Source organism: Oryx dammah, unplaced genomic scaffold (genome assembly GCF_014754425.2).
Source record: "Oryx dammah isolate SB20612 unplaced genomic scaffold, SCBI_Odam_1.1 HiC_scaffold_26, whole genome shotgun sequence".
NCBI classification, from domain to species: Eukaryota; Metazoa; Chordata; class Mammalia; order Artiodactyla; family Bovidae; genus Oryx; species Oryx dammah.
The window spans coordinates 74,340,393-74,360,858 of NW_024070210.1; the positions used below are offsets into that span (position 1 = coordinate 74,340,393).

General features: G+C 39.4%; 1 protein-coding gene across 1 annotated transcript; it reads right to left on the reverse strand.

Moving 5' to 3' along the window:
- Window positions 1-7,550: 7,550 nt before the first annotated feature.
- Window positions 7,551-8,498, reverse strand: LOC120853278 (olfactory receptor 4F3/4F16/4F29-like). Its single transcript, XM_040227017.1, has one exon. It carries the CDS (start codon window positions 8,478-8,480, stop codon window positions 7,551-7,553), a length of 930 nt encoding a protein of 309 aa, XP_040082951.1. The 5' UTR covers window positions 8,481-8,498.
- Between the last annotated feature and the right edge of the window lie 11,968 nt (window positions 8,499-20,466).

Genomic DNA, 20,466 nt, shown 5'->3' on the forward strand with positions numbered 1-20,466 from the left:
CTTTCAGTTTTCAAGACTCAAAAACTCAATCCCTTTTACATTTTCTCTTGGGATCTCTTTTTCGTGTACTTCCCATGTCCAAAAAAAAAAAAAAAATCACATAAATCAACTCTCTCTAAACCTTCTGCACTCTACTTACAGTTTAGAGACAAAATTAAAAAATCAAAATTCTAAAATTATAAAGCACTTAAGAGAGTAATAGAGCCAACCAATATTTAAGTTTTCATTTTATTTGTATACTTTTCATATCATATTATAAGATAACATTTATACTGGAAATAATTCAGTTTTACATTTTTGGATATCTCTTCTATTCAGGTAGTTCCTATTCAGACTTTTTTCATCTTGAAAATTTTACAAGTACCTAGTTAATTTTTTTCCCTTTTTAAGACTGGTTTATATTTTATCTCTTTTGAAAAACTAATGGAGATGACAAGAAACCTTGTTTTCTTAGTTTCTTATGTCAGCAATTTTTCTTACCTGTTTGTCAAACTAAGAGGATGAGAATCATTCAGATAATCATGCTGGCAACAGAGTGCTAAACCCCAAACATTAAAAAATCATTTGACTTTTCCTAATATCTTTCATGTTACCCTAATGCAAAAGCTGTGTGATTCTAGTAAAAGGTCAAAGTCAGTTTACTCTCTGCAACATATCAATACCCCTTTTGCACTTATACTCCACTGCTTGTCAATTTGTTACCTCAGACACTAGCTACCCAGTTTTAGGATAACACTCATGCATTTGAACATACGACTCACATCCTTAGCAGCTCATATCTGACATTAGAATTACTTTCCTTATTGTTAAGTTTACCCTTATTATTCACTTTTACCTGTACAAAGAAAAGAATATCTTCACAGAGTCTTAGATTTTCTGTGTTCTCTAATATAAAGTGCCATAAAATATTGCTGTTGTAGAAATAAAGTTAATTAATAATTCCAGAGGACAGTGATCAAGTGATACTGCCTAGACAAGAGTTTACAAGGAGTTCATGGGTCTAGGGACTTTACCCCTGGGGACTTATTTGGTTTGACCAGAACAGAGATCCTAAAAAACCCATAATAAGACACTAGAGACAGAGAGGAGACAACATATGTTTATTAACATTGAAAAATGGAACACAATATCTGTAATCAAAATTTTGTTAATTTGACTTATAGCTTTCAAATATTTCTTTCTTCTTAAAAAAAAATCTTTTGGTTGCAGTGCACAGCATGTGGGATCCTAGTTTCCAGACCAGGGATCAAACCCTTGCCTCTGCATTGGGAGCTTGGAGTTTAACCACTGGACCACTGTGGAAGTCCCTCAAATATTTCAATATATGGCTTACATACTTTTGTTTTCACTCCTCCCCATGTCCCTACAATTGTCATAGGCAATAACTCTTTCATTTACAGATTCAGTGATATGCAGAGCTCAAAGTTGTCAGAGGCCAGTCTTAGCTGTATTCCCTTTGGAATATTCTTCCTAGGAGGCATTAGGACCTCTGAGTTTACTAATCCAAAGTTCACAAGAATGGGGAGATAAATTCCCATAGTAAATGATTTGATCCTATTGCTAAAGTGACTTTTCCCCCCTTAGGTTCACATATACTGGCTATAGGACAGAGGACAATATGTAGTGGCCACTGGCTTAAGATATGTTCTGCACAGAATAGCCTCCTCAGCTTGCTAGGTGTTCACTTCCCAGCTGGTACAAAAGCAGAACATTACAAGGCCATTCCATCATGCCATCAGTGAGCTGTTTCTTAGTTATGGAGTATGCATGTGTGTATGTATGCTATAGTAAGTTCTTTTGGTCTGTTGTTATACTTCATTTTCTGTAAAAACGTGCCCAGAGCTGCTGATGTTTCATGGGACACCACAAGAACAGATAAGGCAGAAAAGGTATTCTGTAAGCCTATAAATGATAGTTTCTGCAGATGCGCCATGGTTTGGAAAGAAAAATCAGTACCCTGAATAAATTTATATCACTATGAAGACAGGTCTATAATGCTGGAAAATCTGGATGGTGAGTCTACTGAGAGTATGGTGAGGTATGGCACCAGAAAGGGTTCTGAGGCTTTATATTTCAGAGAGGGCACAGAGAATGCCTATGCAAAAGACTATTAGAGATCACTCACTATACAGGAACAAAGATGATTTGCCTCTGTGATGTAAAACTTCCCTCCACATTCCCTCCCTAGACTTCGTGTCAAGGAATTTATACTTTTGGTCTTTCTTAGGTCTTAAGGAAAAAAACCAACCATTAGCCTTGTTTACAAATTAGTAACATCTATAGTAAGTATTTATAGTAAGTAAGTACTTTGGCCACCTCATGCAAAGAGTTGACTCATTGGAAAAGACTCTGATGCTGGGAGGGATTGGGGGCAGGAGGAGAGGGGATGGCAGAAGATGAGATGGCTGGATGGTATCACTGACCCAATGGATGCGAGTTTGAGTGAACGCTGGGAGTTGGTGATGGAGAGGGAGGCCTGGCATGCTGCAATTCATGGGGTCGCAAAGAGTTGGACACAACTGAGCGACTGAACTGAACTGATAGTAAGTAAGATTAGTAAGTATCATAGGACATCTTTTCTTCCAAGGAAAGTATACAATTACAGATATTCCCTGTCTGAGGGAGGGAAAGATGGGATGTATAATAAGACCCTGAGCTCATCTCCTTCTACAGGCACATTGAATATATACTTACATAAAGAGCAACTGCTTCTGAAGAAGATTTGAAGATTGATTGACCATCTACTGCACAGAGTTAGTTTACATAAAAATGGAATACCCATGAGGAGGGTAAAACAGGAGAGCGAAAAAGCTGGCTTAAAACTCAACATTCAAAAAACTAAAACCATGGTATCCAGTCCCATCACATCATGCCAAACAGAAGGGGAAAAAGTGGAAACAGTGGCAGATTTTATTTTCCTGGACTCCAAAATCACTGTTGACAATGACTGCAGCCATGAAATTAAAGATGCTTGCTCCTTGGAAGGAAAGCTATGACAAAACTTAGACAATGTATTAAAAAGCAAAGGTCTGTATAGTCAAAGCTATGGCTTTTCCAGTAGTCATGTATGGATGTGAGAGTTGGACCATAAAGAAGAGAGAGCACCAAAGAATGCTGCTGCTGCTAAGTCGCTTCAGTCGTGTCTGACTCTGTGAGACCCCATAGACGGCAGCCCACCAGGCTCCCCCATCCCTGGGATTCTCCAGGCAAGAACACTGGAGTGGGTTGCCATTTCCTTCTCCAATGCATGAAAGTGAAAAGTGAAAGTGAAGTCGCTCAGTTGTGTCTGACTCTTCACGACCCCATGGACTGCAGCCCACCAGGCTCCTCCGTCCATGGGATTTTCCAGGCAAGAGTACTGGAGTGGGGTGCCATCACCTTCTCCGGCACCAAAGAATAGATGCTTTCAAATTGTGAAACTGGAGAAGTCTCTTGAGAGTCCCTTGGTCTGTAAGGAGATCAAACAAATAATCCTAAAGGAAATCAGCCCTGAATAATCATTGAAAACTCCAACACTTTGGCCACCTGAGGCAAAGAGCCGACTTACTGGAAAAGACACTGATGCTGGGGAAGACTGAAAGCAAAGGAGAACGGGGCAGCAGAGGATGAAATGGTTAGATAGCATCATTGACTCAATGGACATGAATTTGAGCAAAACTCCAGGAAATAGTGAAAAACAGGGAAGCCTGGCATGCTGCAGTCCACGGGGTTGCCAAGAGTCAGACACGACTTAGAGACTGAACAACCACCCTTCATGGGAACCCCACCAGTCATAGAGACCTCCAACAGGGAGGGATACGGCTGGTGTGCTCCCCTGAGACATGCTGAACAAATAGTAGTTTCAAGTACAGCTAAACTATATGAGAACACAACCTATTTAGTAACTGTAGGTCATCTGTCAAACAAACAGGAAACTGCTGGAGCTCTCTCAGAGGTCAGAGGTGCTAAGGAGCTCCATTTTTGATGCCCCTCCCACTATGGAGAATCTTCATGGTCTGTACTTCCTCAGTGCCCAGCCATCCCTCTAATATTGTCTTAGGTGCTGCACTCCCCAGGCACTGCCTCCAGTCTGGATGCTCATGTTACAGCCAGCTTGCCAAAGCCCCAAAGCACAAGTAGTCTACTCAAGAGGATGCTTCCCCACAGGGACACTTTTTCAAGACCAGGAGAGGTCGCTGTTTCACCTAATTCATAGAAACAAGAACCACTGGGCAAACCAAATGAAAAGACAGATAAGTATGGCAGGACAGCAAAAAAGAGATGATTTGGGAGAATGGCATTGAAACATGTATAATATCATGTAAGAATCGAATTGCCAGTCTATGTCCAATGCAGGATATGGCACGCTTGGGGCTGGTACACGGGGATGACCCAGAGAGATGTTGCGGGGAGGGGGGTGGGAGGGGGGTTCATGTTTGGGAACGCATGTACACCCGTGGTGGATTCACGTCAATGTATGGCAAAACCAATACAGAATTGTAAAGCAAAATAAAAAATAAATTAAAAAAAAATAAAAAAAATAAAAAAGAAAAAAAAAGAAAATGAAACACCCTAATGAAATGGAGATAAGTAATTTACCTGATAAAGAGTTCAAAAAAATGACTATAAGGACGTTCATAATACCTGGGAAAAGAAAGGAGGAACTCAGTGAGAACTTAAAATCTTAGATAATGTAAGAAAGAACCAATCACAAATGAAGAATTCAATAACAAATAAAAAATAACTAGAAGGAATCAACAGAAGACTGGATGATATGGAAGAGAAGCAATCTGTACGCTGTACTAGTGGAAATCACCCAGTCAGAACAGAGAAAAAGAAGAAAGAGTTTTTTGGAATGGAAAAGATTTTTTAGTAAAATTATGATGTCACAATTTAAAAGCTCTATGGAGTTGCAGTCATGAAAAGTACAAGTTCTATGGTGCAGAAAGTGATAGCTAAAGCTGAAAAGAAAACAACAAATTGGGGGGAGATATTTGAATACAAATATTCAAAGACATTTGCATACAAATACATAATATTTGTATTATACAAATACAAAAATTCAAATACAATATTTGAAAGCAAATAATATAAATATTATAATAAAGGAATTAATATCATTAGCATAGATGTGGAACTGATAAATCAATATGCAAAAGCTAGTATTCCACTGATGAGGACAGGGTGGAAGAACATCTCAACATGGGATATTAACTTCTATTTCAATGAGAAAAAACATGTGACAACTTTTTGTCTGTCTTGAATCACTTTTCTCCTTCCACTGATGACAGTACCCCACCTCCCCCATTTGAGAAATGTTCCTCCTTAAATTCATATAGTTCTCTGGAGGTTGTCAACCACACACTTTGGCCCTTGCTACTAAGGTGGGCATCAAGACGTAGTCCATGAAAGATCTGGCATAGAGCTAAAACAATGCTAACTAGAATTCTTTCATTGTGTTTTAATATAGATGTTAGGAAAGAAAACCTCTGCCTTGCCTACAGGGTTGCTCTGCTGAAATTACTTAAAATTTGAGTTATTTGCAGCCTCTCTTCTCTCCCTACAAGGTGCATAAAAAAGTCCATGTGCAACAGAAGAAAATAAGACCAATGTACAGAGAAAAAAATAGTCAATAGAGAAGGAGGATAGAAAGAAACAGAGCAAGGAGGAAGAGAAATGGAGTGAATGAGAGAGAAAATCCAAAAGTGTGCAAGTAAATGAGTCCCTGGAGTCTGTGAGGCTGGATCCACTATTAGATATCCCAGTAACCTGAGTCAATATGTTCCTTTAAAAAATATTAAAAGAGTTTTTGCATTGTGGTAAAAATCTATGTATATAAACATACATTGCACCAGTTCTAAGCACAGTTCAGTAATGTTAAGGATATTCAAGTTGTTGTACAATAGATCTATAGATCTTTTCCTCTTGAACAACTGAAACTTTTCAATTCTTTGTTTTAGTTTCTTTAAGCTTTCTTTGATTGGATTCCTGACATATGTAATTCAAAGAGTTCAGATTAATAACGTGAAAAAGTACAAGTATAAAAAAAGAAATTTAAGGTAATTAAAAAAAAAAAAAGAGCTTCCCAGGTAGCTCAGTGGTAAAAGAATACGCCTGCCAATGCAGGAGATACAGAAAACGCGGGTTTGATCCTTGGGTTGGGAAGATCCCCTGGAGGAGGAAATGGCAACCCGCTCCAGTATTCTTGCCTGGGAAATCTCATGGACAAAGAAGACTGATGGGCTACAGTCCAGGGGGTCACAAAAGAGTAGGACATGGCTTAGCGACTAAACGACAAAATAAACGGATATACAGGTATTAGTTTCCCAAGGTCCAAATGATATAAGGGCAGTGGAAATAAAGAGAAAAGGGAAAGAAATTATCAAGGAAGATAAGATATAAAGTAAATAACGACTGCTTGTAAGACCAAAGGAATATTGGTAAACTATATAAGAATCTATAAAGATCAGAGTTATTTGCAGTACATCCTTGAGAATAAGCCTTAGTTCTTCTTTGTTGAAATGGGTATGAATTCTAAACCTGTTGATGCAAATCCTTCACTTCTTTATAAGAGAATATAGTCATATGCAAAGCATTTTCCAAACTTAAATTTAGCTTGCAATTCATTCAAATGCAATAGGAATAGTCACGCCAGGAGAAGGAATAGGAAGAACCTGGTTAGTTACATGTGGAAATAAGAAAGTATCTGTAAGAGCATAGGGATTAGATGACCTGGAACATAGTATGAAAAAGAGTCAAAAGGTAAACTTCATGATGCCCAGCCAACACTGTCCAGATAGAATTTCTGACCTAAGGATCTTATTTTTCCAGTGTGATGGTAGGCATATCCTAGAGTGGAGATATAGTCATTAAATATAAAAATCTGATATGATTAAATATTTGTATAATCCAGCTAACTCTTGCTCTGATTCCCTGCTCATTAATGTTTATGTCACTGTTTAACTTCCCAGAAATTTTCCTACATTTGAAGAATGAGTTACATTTATGTGGAAGTTCAGGCCATGTAACTGATTTTTCTATGACAAATTAATAAATAGGCATCTTGATGTATATATTTCCATGTAGTAGTGCTTTACTAAGTGTCAATTGGCAATCTTTTATATAACCCACTATGACACTGAAGAGACAGTTCTGAAGTTTCAGTTCAGTTCAGTTGCTCAGTAGTGTCTGACTCTCTGCGACTCCATGGACTGTAGCACACCAGGCTTGCCTGTCCATCACCAAATCCTGAAGCTTGCTCAAACTCATGTCCACTGAGTCTGTGATGCCATCCAACCATCTCACCAGTCTAGACCATAGTAAATCTATCAGATAATGTCTCTTGAGAGACAAGCAATTGGCCTTCTCCAGAAGATACTTTTTACCACACCATATACTTCCTCCAATCATAGGCAGTGACATGGTTTCTCAGTTAACATTTTTAAAAGAATCATATTATTTTAATCTGGGTTATCTAAATGTGAGTATGGTACTTGGAAACTCCCAATATTAAAAATAGAAGTATAATATCACTCCAACTCAGTAAAGAGACTTTATAATACTTTGGGCATTTAAGAAATCCTTCTGTAAATAATAAATTGACTGCATACTTTCTTCATTGCCACTTTCATTTCTTTGTTCCTCAATGTATAGATGACTGAATTTAAAAAAGGGGTGAGAACTGCATCAAAAACAACAAGGAATTTGTCTAGGTGTGACGTGGAGTGAGGCCAGATGTAAACAAAGATGCAAGGACCGAAGAACAAAATCACCACCATGACATGAGTTGACAAAGTGGAGAGGGCCTTAGACGAACTACCTGAAGAGTGTTTCCGAACAGTGATGAGGATAAAAACGTAGGAGACGATCAATACGAAGAATGATCCCAGGGATATGAATCCACTGTTGGCTGTGACCATGGACTCCAGCCTGAAGGTGTCTGTGCAGGCAAGTTTGATGAACCGAGGAAAGTCACAGTAAAAGCTATCTATTATATTAGGGCCACAGATTGGCAATTTTACAACAAAACCCAGTTGAACCACAGAGTGAATAAAGCCAATTATCCATGCAGCAACAAGAAGCAGAAGACATATTTTTCTGCTCATAATAGTGAAATAGTGGAGAGGCTTACATATGGCAACATATCTGTCAAAGGCCATGGCTATAAGAAGCACCATCTCCACACCACCAATGATATGGATGAAAAAGATCTGCGCGATGCAGCCTCCAAAGGAGATGACTTTACGTTTTCTAAAAATGTCATAAATCATTTTGGGAGAAATTACAGAAGAAACTCCCAGGTCAGTGATGGAGAGGTTGGCCAACAGAAAGTACATGGGGGAGTGTAAGTGAGAGTTCATCATCACAGTGAGAACAATGAGGGAGTTTCCTAGCATGCTGGCCATGTAAAAGATGGAAGAGAACATGAAGAGGAGAAGTTGAATCTCCCAGGAGTTGGTGAGTCCCAGGAACACAAACTCCGACACCATGGAGTGATTCATTCCATGAATTGATTTATCAGTTAGAATGTTGAAAACGAAACTAAAGAAAAAGAAAAGGAAACTAAAATACTAATAATTTTTTATATTATTAACATAATGATCAATTATTCAAGGATATTCACACTCTGTAGACTATAAATCTCCTCAATTCCTTCTCAGGACCATATAACTACTAAATAGCATTTTTCCTGTGGTCATCTAAAGTACTTGGGTCACTTCCATGTGCAATGTCCCTTTCACCACAGTCTCCAAGACTACTGCTGTTACTGCTGCTGCTAAGTCGCTTCAGTCGTGTCCAACCCTGTGCGACCCCATAGATGGCAGCCTACCAGGCTCCCCCGTCCCTGGGATTCTCCAGGCAAGAACACTGGAGTGGGTTGCCATTTCCTTCTCCAATACATGAAAGTGAAAAGTCAAAGTGAAGTCGCTCAGTCGTGTCCGACTCTTAGCAACCTCATGGACTGCAGCCTACCAGACTCCTCCGTCCATGAGATTTTCCAGGCAAGAGTACTGGAGTGGGGCGCCATTGCCTTAGATTGCTCATCTATAAATAGGAGAATAGAACAAACATGCTAACATAGTAGATGTCCATGGCCAGAATTGGAGGAGTAGGGATGGTGGTATAGTGCACCACAAAGAGAAAAAGAAGAGGTAGAGATGGCATTTGCCAAAACGCACATATTCCATTTTTAAATTGTTCATAAAGCAATCTTTCAGCCATTCAAATTGTGTCATTTCTTAACCTCACCTCATCTCTGGCACATAATATGTGTCTTGAATCATTTTATGTCACTACCTACAACTACATTTGCAATTCACACAAAACACACAAATCACCTGAGATATGCAGATGACACCACCCTTAAGGCAGAAAGTGAAGAGGAACTAAAGAGTCTCTTGATGAAGGTGAAAGAGGAGAGTGAAAAAACTGGCTTAAAGCTCAACATTCAAAAAATGAAGATCATGGCACCTGGTCCCGTCACTTCATGGCAAATAGATGGGGAAACAACAGAAACAGTGACAGACTTTATTGTCTTGGGCTCCAAAATCACTGCTGATGGTAACTGCAGCCATGAAATCAAAAGACACTTGCTCCTTGGAAGGAAAGCTATGACCAACCTAAACAGAATATTAAAAAGCAGGGAGATTACTTTGCTGACAAAGATCTGTCTAGTCAAAGCTATGGTTTTTCCAGTAGTCATGTATGGATATGAGGGTTGGACTATAAGAAAGCTGACTGCCAGCTTTTGAACTGTGGTGTTGGGTAAGACTCTTGAGAGTCGCTTGGACTGCAAGGAGACCCAAGCAGTCCATCCTAAAGGAAATCAGTCCTGAATATCCATTGGAAGGACTGATGTTGAAGCTGAAACTCTAATCCTTTGGCCACCTGATGTGAAGAAATGATTTATTAGAAAAGACTTTGATGCTGGGAAAGACTGAAGGTGGGAGGAGAAGATGACAACAGAGGATGAGATGGTTGGATGGCATCACCTACTCGATGGATTTGAGTTTGAGCAAGCTCCGGGAGTTGGTGATGGACAGGGAAGCCTGGCGTGCTGCAGTCCATGGGATCGCAAAGACTAAAACATGGCTGAGTGACTGAACTGAATTGAAGATCATGGCATCTGGTCCCATTAGTTCAGTTCAGTCTCTTAGTCATGTCTGACTCTTTGCGACCCCATAAACCACAGCAAGTCAGGCCTCCCTGTCTATTACTAACTCCTGGAGTTACCAAAACTCATGTCCATTGAGTTGGTGATGCCATCCAACCATCTCATCCTCTGTCGTCTCCTTCTCCTGCCCTCAATCTTTCCCAGAATCAGGTTCTTTTCTAATGAGTCAGCTCTCCCCATCAGGTGGCCAAAGTATTGGAGTTTCAGCTTCAACATCAGTCCTTCCAGTGAACACCCAGGACTGACCTTCTTTAGAATGGACTGGTTGCATCTCCTTTCAGTCCAAGGGCCTCTCAAGAGTCTTCTCTAATACCACAGTTTAAAAGCATCAATTCTTCTGTGCTCAGCTTTCTTTACTGTCCAACTCTCACATCCATACATGACTACTGGAAAAACCATAGCCTTGACTATATGGACCTTTGCTGACAAAGTAATATCTCGGCTTTTGAATATGCTGTCTAGGTTGGTCATAACTTTCCTTCCAAAGAGTAAGCATCTTTTAATTTCATGGCTGCATTCACCATCTGCAGTGATTTTGGAGCCAAAAAAAAAAAAAAAAAAAAAGTCTGACACTCTTTCCCCATCTATTTGCTGTGAAGTGATGGGACCGGATGCCATGATCTTCATTTTCTGAATGTTGAGCTTTATGCCAGCTTTTTCACTCTCCTCTTTCACTTTCATCAAGAGGCTTTTTAGTTCTTCACTTTCTGTCATAAGGGTGGTGTCATCTACACATCTGAGGTTATTGATATTTCTCCTGGAAATTTTGATTCCAGCTTGTGCTTCCTCCAGCCCAGCGTTTCTCATGATGTACTCTGCATATAAGTTAAATAAGCAGGGTGACAATATACAGCCTTGATATACTCCTTTTCCTATTTGGAACCAGTCTGTTTTTCCATGTCCAGTTCTAACTGTTGCTTCCTGACCTGCATACAGATTTCTCAAGAGGCAGGTCAGGTGGTCTGGTATTCCCATCTCTTTCAGAATTTTCCACAGTTTATTGTGATCCACATAGTCAAAGGCTTTGGCATAGTTAATAAAGCAGAAATAGATATTTTTCTGGAGCTCTCTTCCTTTTTTGATGATCCAGCAGATATTGGCAATTAGATCTTTGTTTCCTCTGCCTTTTCTAAAACCAGCTTGAACATCTGGAAGTTCACGGTTCATGTATTGCTGAAGCCTGGCTTGGAAAATTTTGAGCATTACTTTACTAGCATGAGAGATGAGGGCAATTGTGTGGTAGTTTGAGCATTGTTTGGCAAAAGACTTCCCTGGTGGCTCAGAGAGTAAAGCGTCTGCCTACAATGCAGGAGGACTGGGTTCGATTCTTGAGTCAGGAAGATCCCCTGGAGAAGGAAGTCTCAACCCACTCCAGTACTCTTGCCTGTAAAATCCCATGGACAGAGGAGCCTGATAGGCTACAGTTCATGGGGCCACAAAGAGTTTGACATGACTGAGAGACTCCACTTTCTTTATTTCTAGTCCCATCACTTCATGGCAAATAGATGGGGAAATAACAAAAACAGTTACAGACTATTTTCTTGGACTCCAAATCACTGCAGATGGTGACTGCAGCCATGAATTTAAAAGACGCTTGCTCCTTGGAAGAAAAGCTATGACCAACTAGACAGCATATAAAAGGCAGAGAGATTACTTTGTTGACACAGGTCAATTTAGTCAAAGCTATGTTTTTTCCAGTAGTCATGTATGGATATGAGAGTTGAACTATAGAGAAAGCTGAGCACCGAAGAATTGATGCTTTTGAACTGTGATGTTGGAGAAGACTCTTGATGGGGTTACAAAGAATTGGAGATGACTGAAGGACTGAACAACAACCAGAACTACATAATCGCTACTGAGGGTTGTGGGATAATAATTTATGACCAATTTTACTCTTCATGCACAATGAGGTATGCATTTGTGTGAATATATAAACAGCCATCAGTTCAGTTCAGTTCAGTCACTCAGTTGTGTCCGACTCTTTGCGACCCTATGAATCACAGCACACCAGGCCTCCCTGTCCATCACCATCTCCCGGAGTTCACTCAGACTCACGTCCATTGAGTCAGTGATGCCATCCAGCCATCTCATCCTTGGTCGTCCTCTTCTCCTCCTGCTCCCAATCCCTCCCAGCATCAGAGTCTTCTCCAATGAGTCAACTCTTTGCATGAGGTGGCCAAAGTACTGGAGTTTCAGCTTTAGCATCATTCCTTCCAAAGAAATCCCAGGGTTGATCTCCTTCAGAAGGGACTGGCTGGATCTCCTTGCAGTCCAAGGGACTCTCAAGAGTCTTCTCCAACACCACAGTTCAAAAGCATCAATTCGTCAGTGCTCAGCCTTCTTCACAGTCCAACTCTCACATCCATACATGACCACAGGAAAAACCATAACGTTGACTAGATGGACCTTAGTTGGCAAAGTAATGTTTCTGCTTTTCAGTATGCTATCTAGATTGGTCATAACTTTTCTTCCAAGGAGTAGGCGTCTTTTAATTTCATGGCTGCAGTCACCATCTGCAGTGATTTTGGAGCCCCCCAAAATAAAGTCTGACACTGTTTCCACTGTTTCCCCATCTATTTCCCATGAAGTGATGGGACCAGATGCCATGATCTTTGTTTTCTGAATGTTGAGCTTTAAGCCAACTTTTTCACTCTCCTCTTTCACTTTCATCAAGAGGCTTTTTAGTTCCTCTTCACTTTCTGCCATAAGGGTGGTGTCCTCTGCATATCTGAGGTTATTGATATATCTCCCGGCAATCTTAATGATAACAGCCATATTAAAAGGCAAAGTTTTGGAATCCATTTTTTTCTATTGCTGGGTTTCTTTTGCCTCTTCGGTTCCAAGTTAACCATTTGAGAATGAGGAAAGGGGTCCAGTGAGAAACAAGCAACTAGTTATTGACAGATAATCCAGATTTTCTATTTCATGTATGGCTTCAGAGTTTACCCACTAGAAAAGCAATAATGTGAGAAGACATCAGACAAACCCTAGATCTATTCAGTGCAAAACAGTAGCTACTAGTTACATGTTGTCATTAAATGAAACTAAAAATCTGTTTTCTCAGATGCGCTGGTCACATCTCCAGTGCTCAGTCACTATTGTTTATGTAATGGATGGTGCAATAGACCATTTCTGGAAAGCACTCATCCTTTAAGGGCTTCTCAGGTGGCTCAGCAGTAAAGAACCTGCCTGCCAATGCAGGCGACAACAGGTTCCATCCCTGGCTCAGGAGGATCCCCTGGAGTAGGAAATGGCAACCCATTCCAGTATTCTTGCCTGGGAAATCCCATGGACAGAGGAGCCAGGTGGGCTATAGTCCATGGAGTTGCAAAAGGTCAGACGTGAATTAGCAACTAAGCAACAAACATCCTTTAAAGGTCAATCAACATCCCATTTTCTCCATGAACATTTCCCTAGCTACTCTATATTAATATCTTCCTTGTCTTATTCCCAGAAGTCAGGAAAGTTAAATTTTGATTGAAATAATTAATAATTACCCATATAAAAATAAATATATGACATCATGGAGAAGCTTCAGGTGCTTGTTGTTGACCAGGAAGGACACACAAGAGTCCACTGGACTTTCAGAGACAGTTTACAAAGAAGAAAGGATTTGAAGTGAGCTTAGAAACATCAGTAGGAGTTTAATAAGCTGAGAGGAAGGGGCAAAGTGTTCTGAGAAAATATAATAAGTATCCCTTATTTAGAGCAAATCCTTGGCTATTTACCATACTTCTTCAGTGATTTTAATTTTTAATCTATAGATTCTCTCCCCAAATATATTGTAAGTCTGAGGAAGATAAAGACCATTTCTTCTGGCTCTTGTGTTTTTAAAAATAACAAATTAATAAACAGCTAAGATTTCTTGATTGTTTAGGCAGTAACATTCCTCTGAAGTAAGGCCATTTTTTTCAATTCTGTAATTTTCCACAGTTCCTGCTTTAATAGTCTAACATATTTTCCTACCAAGTCCAGTAGGCTTAAAAGAAGTTGAAATTAAAAACTAACCATTAAAACTTTCCCAACAACTCTGAAGAGAATGCCTGATATTCTTGCCTTAAATTCCCAGTTGTCTAGTAAGGAAGCCTCAGCTCAAGGCTTCTAGAGGTCCATGGATTAACTTCTGAAATTTTAGAAGATAACAAGAAGCATGTAAAATAGAAAGGTAGAGGAGGGAACAAGGGAGATAGATAGAGATCGAAAGAGAAGCAATAGCAACCAAAATAGAAGGGAGCTAGTTTCTATCTTCCAAATTTCATAATACAATTAACAGTCATCTTCCATGCTATTCTGAAATTCAGGGAAGCAAATACAGATGCTTTAAAACCATATTTTAAAAGTTTCTAAAATAGTTAATGATATTTTAGAACTGAAAAAACACACATTATCTGTATGGTGTATATATAATAAGTACTGTCACATATTAGATGCTTATGATTACCTTTTGGACAAATCTTTCCATAATAAAATTATTTTCATTTATAGGTGAGGAATCTCAAGTTCAGAAAAGTTAGAATTTATCCCAGAATATAGAGTTATTTAGTTTGGAACCAAAAATCAAGTCTTCTGATTCCAAACCCATTGCTATTTGAATACATCAGGCCAATATGGATTTTTGTTCATGATCTAAAACAACTATTCTTATTACAAATTTTAAGCATGAATTAAAAAAATGTGCACCTGAAACTTACACAGTATTATATGTCACTTTTATCTCTATAAAGTTGGAAAATAAAAATCTCATTTTACTTAGAAAATTCCATTTACATGTAAATACTTAAGGCATACATAAATTAACTCACCTAAGATTTCAAATCTACTAGTAGGAGAGCCTAGACTTAAATCCACATATTATTGCTATAGCTTAAAGGGAAGGGAGAAAGGCAGTCTGCTGGTTAGAATAGGAAAGAAACAAAATAAACCAAGGATTTGGTGTCAAAAAATGATTCACCAAAGTCAGGAGGCAATTTATTCATAAAGAGCTGTAAGAACTGACAGACCAGAAACATTCTAACCAGAAGCAAAATAAAAATGCTTATCTAAAGGATAGCATATAAAGAGATAAAAGAAAATTAATGGAGAAACTATACATAGCCCCCAAAGAACAAATACCCTGAATTTGTCACCATCCTTATTTTATTACTATTACATCTGCCTTTAAAACACCATTTCTGTGCCCAGCAACAAAAATCAAAGGAGAATGAAATGTCGGAGAGTTAAACAAGGGCTGTCACTTTCACATGCTTCAAAGAAATCAAAAAGAAACACTAAGAAAATAGTATGACTTAGGGCTAAGATATCTTTAGTGACATAAAGGAGAGCAGATGAAATCAAACAGTAAAGTGAGAATCAAGATTGTAGGGAAGTAACAAATGGTGACAGAGAAGGCAAATCAGAAATGATGAATGCTGCTGCTGCTAAGTCGCTTCAGTCGTGTCCGACTCTGTGCGACCCCATAGACGGCAGCCCACTAGACTCCTTCGTCCCTGGGATTCTCCAGGCAAGATCACTGGAGTGAGTTGCCATTTCCTTCTCCAATGCATGAAAGTGGAAAGTGAAAGTGAAGTCACTTGGTCCTGTCTGACTCTCAGTGACCCCATGGACTGTAGCCTATTTCAGTTATACAAGAGAAAAGAGGTTTCAGGGGAAATGTGGAAAATCAGACAATATGCTATGTGTACAAAATTTGCAGAAGGCGGAAATCTATAAACAGTTAAAAGATAAATAAATTTTCCAAGCAACTGTGAAAATCTTGTTGAAGATGGGAATCACCAACTTGGAGAAAAGCTAGATGGAATATTTTTATGACACCACTCAGAAAAACTCAGGAATTATTTAATACTTGGAATTTTTGAGTAGTACATTTGTTTTGCATAATATGCAGAAAGGAGGATCAAATGAGACAGAGATCCTTAAAGGTTAGAGGTCACACTGAAATTATTTAACCAAATTTCACTCTGTGAAACACAGCAAGTGAAACCAAAAATGACCTGATGTAAAGAAAATAGAATATAGGACCAGAAATCTTAAAAACAGGGACAGCAATTGTAAGCTTATGATAACTACTCTTTCTCCTCTATCTTGATTCTCAAATCTTAGTTCTCTATTAAAAATTAGCTTCACTACAATGTGGTAACTATAGTTATCACTGCTGTATGATTCACAGGAAAGTTGTTAAGAAAGTAGAGCCTAAGATTTCTCATCACAAGGAGAGTTTTTTTCTTTTCTTTTTATTTTACCTATGAGACAATGGATATTAAGTAAACCTATCGTGGTAATAATTTCACAATGTATGCAAATTAAATCATCATGTTGTACACCTTAAACTTATACAGTGGTATATTTCAATTATTACTCAATAAAACTATGAAAAAGAAAACAATCTCATTTCCTGAGGAGATTCTTCTTGTGGTAGAGTACAATCCACCAACCCCTCACCCCACCTACCTAATCTATCAAAAGATCTCGGATGGCAGCATGGGCAAGGACTTGGAGAAGTTTCACAAACTAAATTTTTTTCTGTGCATGAGCATTATCCACATCCTTCCACCCTCCTCCCTAGGATAAGAAGCTATTATTGATAATATATAAAACACCACTACTTTGAGAGATGTGACTAATTAGCTTTAGGAGAAGGTGGTGACCAAGTGATGCATTAAGAGTTCTGGGATGCTCAGACTGAGGTCATCAGGACAGGGAATTGTCCCACAGGATTGTAAGAGAGGAGAAAAGGGAATGTATAGTTTTCTTATAAAAAATGCAAACATTTACCATTGTTTTCTTATATACTTATTTCATTACATGACCCAGTGGTATCTCTAATGAAGGAATGTATATTTTTCTAATGCTTAAATGAGAAAAAGTCCAACAGTTTCTTGAAAAGACAGAAATTAGATAACTTGACAAAGTCAAGATAAGTTGACTTGACAAAGTCAACAAAGTCTCTCTGTGTGTTCCAAGTTTCAACAACAATTAGGAGCAGCAAGCATGAATAAATATGAAAGACTTAGAATAATGGAAAAGGATGGGAATATCTGGAGTAGAAACAGAGCAGAAGAGAGACAGGATGGAAGCAGAGACAGTGACAGAGAGATGTGTGCACATACCCTTTACTTCCTGGAGAAACAATAGGCAGCCAATTACAAGAACTGTTCAGTTCAGTTCAGTCAGTCAGTCGTGTCCAACTCTTTGTGACCCCATGAATCCCAGCATGTCAGGCCTCCCTGTCCATCACCAACTCCCGGAGTTCACTCAGTCTCATGTCCATCGAGTCAGTGATACCATCCAGCCATCTCATCCTCTGTCATCCCCCTCTCCTCCTGCCCCCAATCCCTCCCAGCATCAGAGTCTTTTCCAATGAGTCAAGTCTTCACATGAGGTGGCCAAAGTACTGGAGTTTCAGCTTTAGCATCACTCCTTCCAAAGAAATCCCAGGGCTGATCTCCTTCAGAACGGACTGGTTAGATCTCCTTGCAGTCCAAGGGACTCTCAAGAGTCTTCTCCAACACCACAGTTCAAAAGCATCAATTCTTCAGTGCTCTGCTTTCTTCACAGTCCAACTCTCACATCCATACATGACCACTGGAAAAACCATATCCTTGACTAGACGGACCTTAGTTGGCAAAGCAATGTCTCTGCTTTTGAATATGTTATCCAGGTTGGTCAAAAATTTCCATCCAAGGAGTAAGCCTCTTTTAATTTCATGGCTGCAATCACCATCTGCAGTGATTTTGGAGCCCCCAAAAATAAAGTCTGTCACCATTTCCATTGTTTCCCCATCTATTTGCCATAAAGTGATGGGAACAGATGCCATCATCTTGGTTTTCTGAATGTTGAGCTTTAGGCCAACTTTTCCGCTCTTCTTTCATTTTCATCAAGAAGCTTTTTAGTTCTTCTACACTTTCTGCCATAAGGGTGGTATCATCTGCATATCTGAGGTTATTGATATTTCTCCCAGCAATCTTGATTCCAGCTTGTGCTTCTTCCAGACCACTGTTTCTCATGATGTACTCTGCATAGAAGTTAAATAAGCAGAGTGACAATATACAGCCTTGACATACTCCTTTTCCTATTTGGAACCAGTCTGTTGTTCCATGTCCAGTTCTAACTGTTGCTTCCTGACCTGCATACAGGTTTCTCAAGAGGCATGTCAGGTGGTCTGGTATTCCCATCTCTTTCAAAATTTTCCACAGTTTATTGTGATCCACACAGTCAAAGGCTTTGGCATAGTCAATAAAGCTGAAATAGATGTTTTTCTGGAACTCTCTTGCTTTTTCCATGATCCAGCAGATGTTGGCAATTTGGTCTCTGGTTCCTCTGCCTTTTCTAAAACCAGCTTGAACATCTGGAAGTTCACAGTTCATGTATTGCTGAAGCTTGGCTTGGAGAATTTTTTTTTTTTTCCAGTGAACCAATCATCAAAAGATTATATTTGTGCAGATACTGTTCAAATTTCCATCTATAAACTCTATGTATTTAATTAAATTAAGTATTTATTTTTATTTTTGACTCCACTGGGTCTTTGCTGTTTTGGCAGGCTTTTCTCTGGTTGCAGCAAGCAGGGACTACTCTTCATTGTGGTGTTCGTGCTTCTCACTGTGGGGGCTTCTCTTGTTGCAGAGCATAGGCTCTAGGAGTGCATGCTTCAGTAGTTGTAATACAGGGGCATAGTTGCTCTGTGGCTTCTGGGATCCTCCTGGAAGAAGAATTGAATCCATGCCCCCTTCACTGGCAGGCAGATTACTATCTACTGCACCACGAAGGACATGCAACTCTTTGTATTTTGAAAACATCAGATAAGAGGTGCACTCAGTATATAGATGATGGAGAATGCCATCTGGGAATATTTAATGACCCCATGCACTTTTTTTTTTTTTCAAATCCTACTTCTAATCATCAACCTTCAAAATCAGACATTCCTATTTATCACGGCCTCAGATATAACAGCTCTCAGGTCCACTAATTTTCTCTAATAAAGGAGACAAATACTATAGCTCAGTGCAGTTCAGTCACTCAGTTATGTCCTACTCTTTGCAACCCCATGGACTGCAGCATGCCAGGCCTCCCTGTCCATCGCCAGCTCCCAGAGCTTACTCAAACTCATGTCCATTGAGTTGGTGATGCCAGACAACCATCTCATCCTCTGTTGTCCCCTTCTCTTCTTGCCTTCAATCTTTCCCAGCATCAGGGTTGTTTTCAATGAGTCAGTTCTTCACATCCGGTGGCCAAAGTATTGGAATTTCAGCTTCAGCATCAGTCCTTCTAATGAACATTCAGGAATGATTTCCTTTAAGATGTACTGGTTGGATCTCCTTACAGTCCCTTATACTTCAATAAAGCTTTTCCAGTCCTGTGGCCACTGCTGAGGTTTCCATATTTGCTGGCATTTTGAGTGCAGCACTTTCACAGCATCATCTTTTAGGATTTTAAATAGCTCAACTGGAATTCCATCACCTCCACTAGCTTTGTTCATAGTGATGCTTTAGAATTTTGAACATTACTTTACTAGCATGTGAGATGAGTGCAATGACTTCCTACTTTTGCATTCCAGTCCCCTATAATGAAAAGGACGTCTTTTTCGGTGTTAGTTCTAAAAAGTCTTTAAGGTCTTCATAGAACCGTTCAACTTCAGCTTCTTCAGCGTTGCTGGTTGGGGCATAGACTTGGATTACTGTGATATTGAATGGTTTGACTTGGAAATGAACACAGATCATTCTGTTGTTTTTGAGATTGCATCCAAGTACTGCATTTCGGACTCTTTTGTTGACCATGATGGCCTCCCCATTTCTTGTAAGGGATTCCTGCCCACTGTAGCAGACATAATGGTCATCTGAGTTAAATTGACCCATTCCAGTCCATTTTAGTTTGCTGATGCTGAGAATGTCGACGTTCACTCTTGCCATCTCCTGTTTGACCACTTTCAATTTGTCTTGATTCATGGACCTAACATTCCAGGTTCCTATGCAATATTGCTCTTTATAGCATTGGACCTTGCTTCTGTCACCAGTCATGTCCACAAATGGGTATTGTTTTTGCTTTGGCTCCATCCCTTCATTCTTTCTGGAATTATTTCTCCACTGATCTCCTGTAACATATTGGGCACCTACTGACCTGGGGAGTTCCTCTTTCAGTATCTTATCATTTTGCCTTTTCATACTGTTCATGGGGTACTCAAGGCAAGAATACTGAAGTGGTTTGCCATTACCTTCTCCAGTGGACACATACTGTCATGCAAAGATGGGATTGATAAAGGACAGAAATTGTATGGACCTAACAGAAGCAGAAGATATTAAGAAGAGGTGGCAGGAATACAC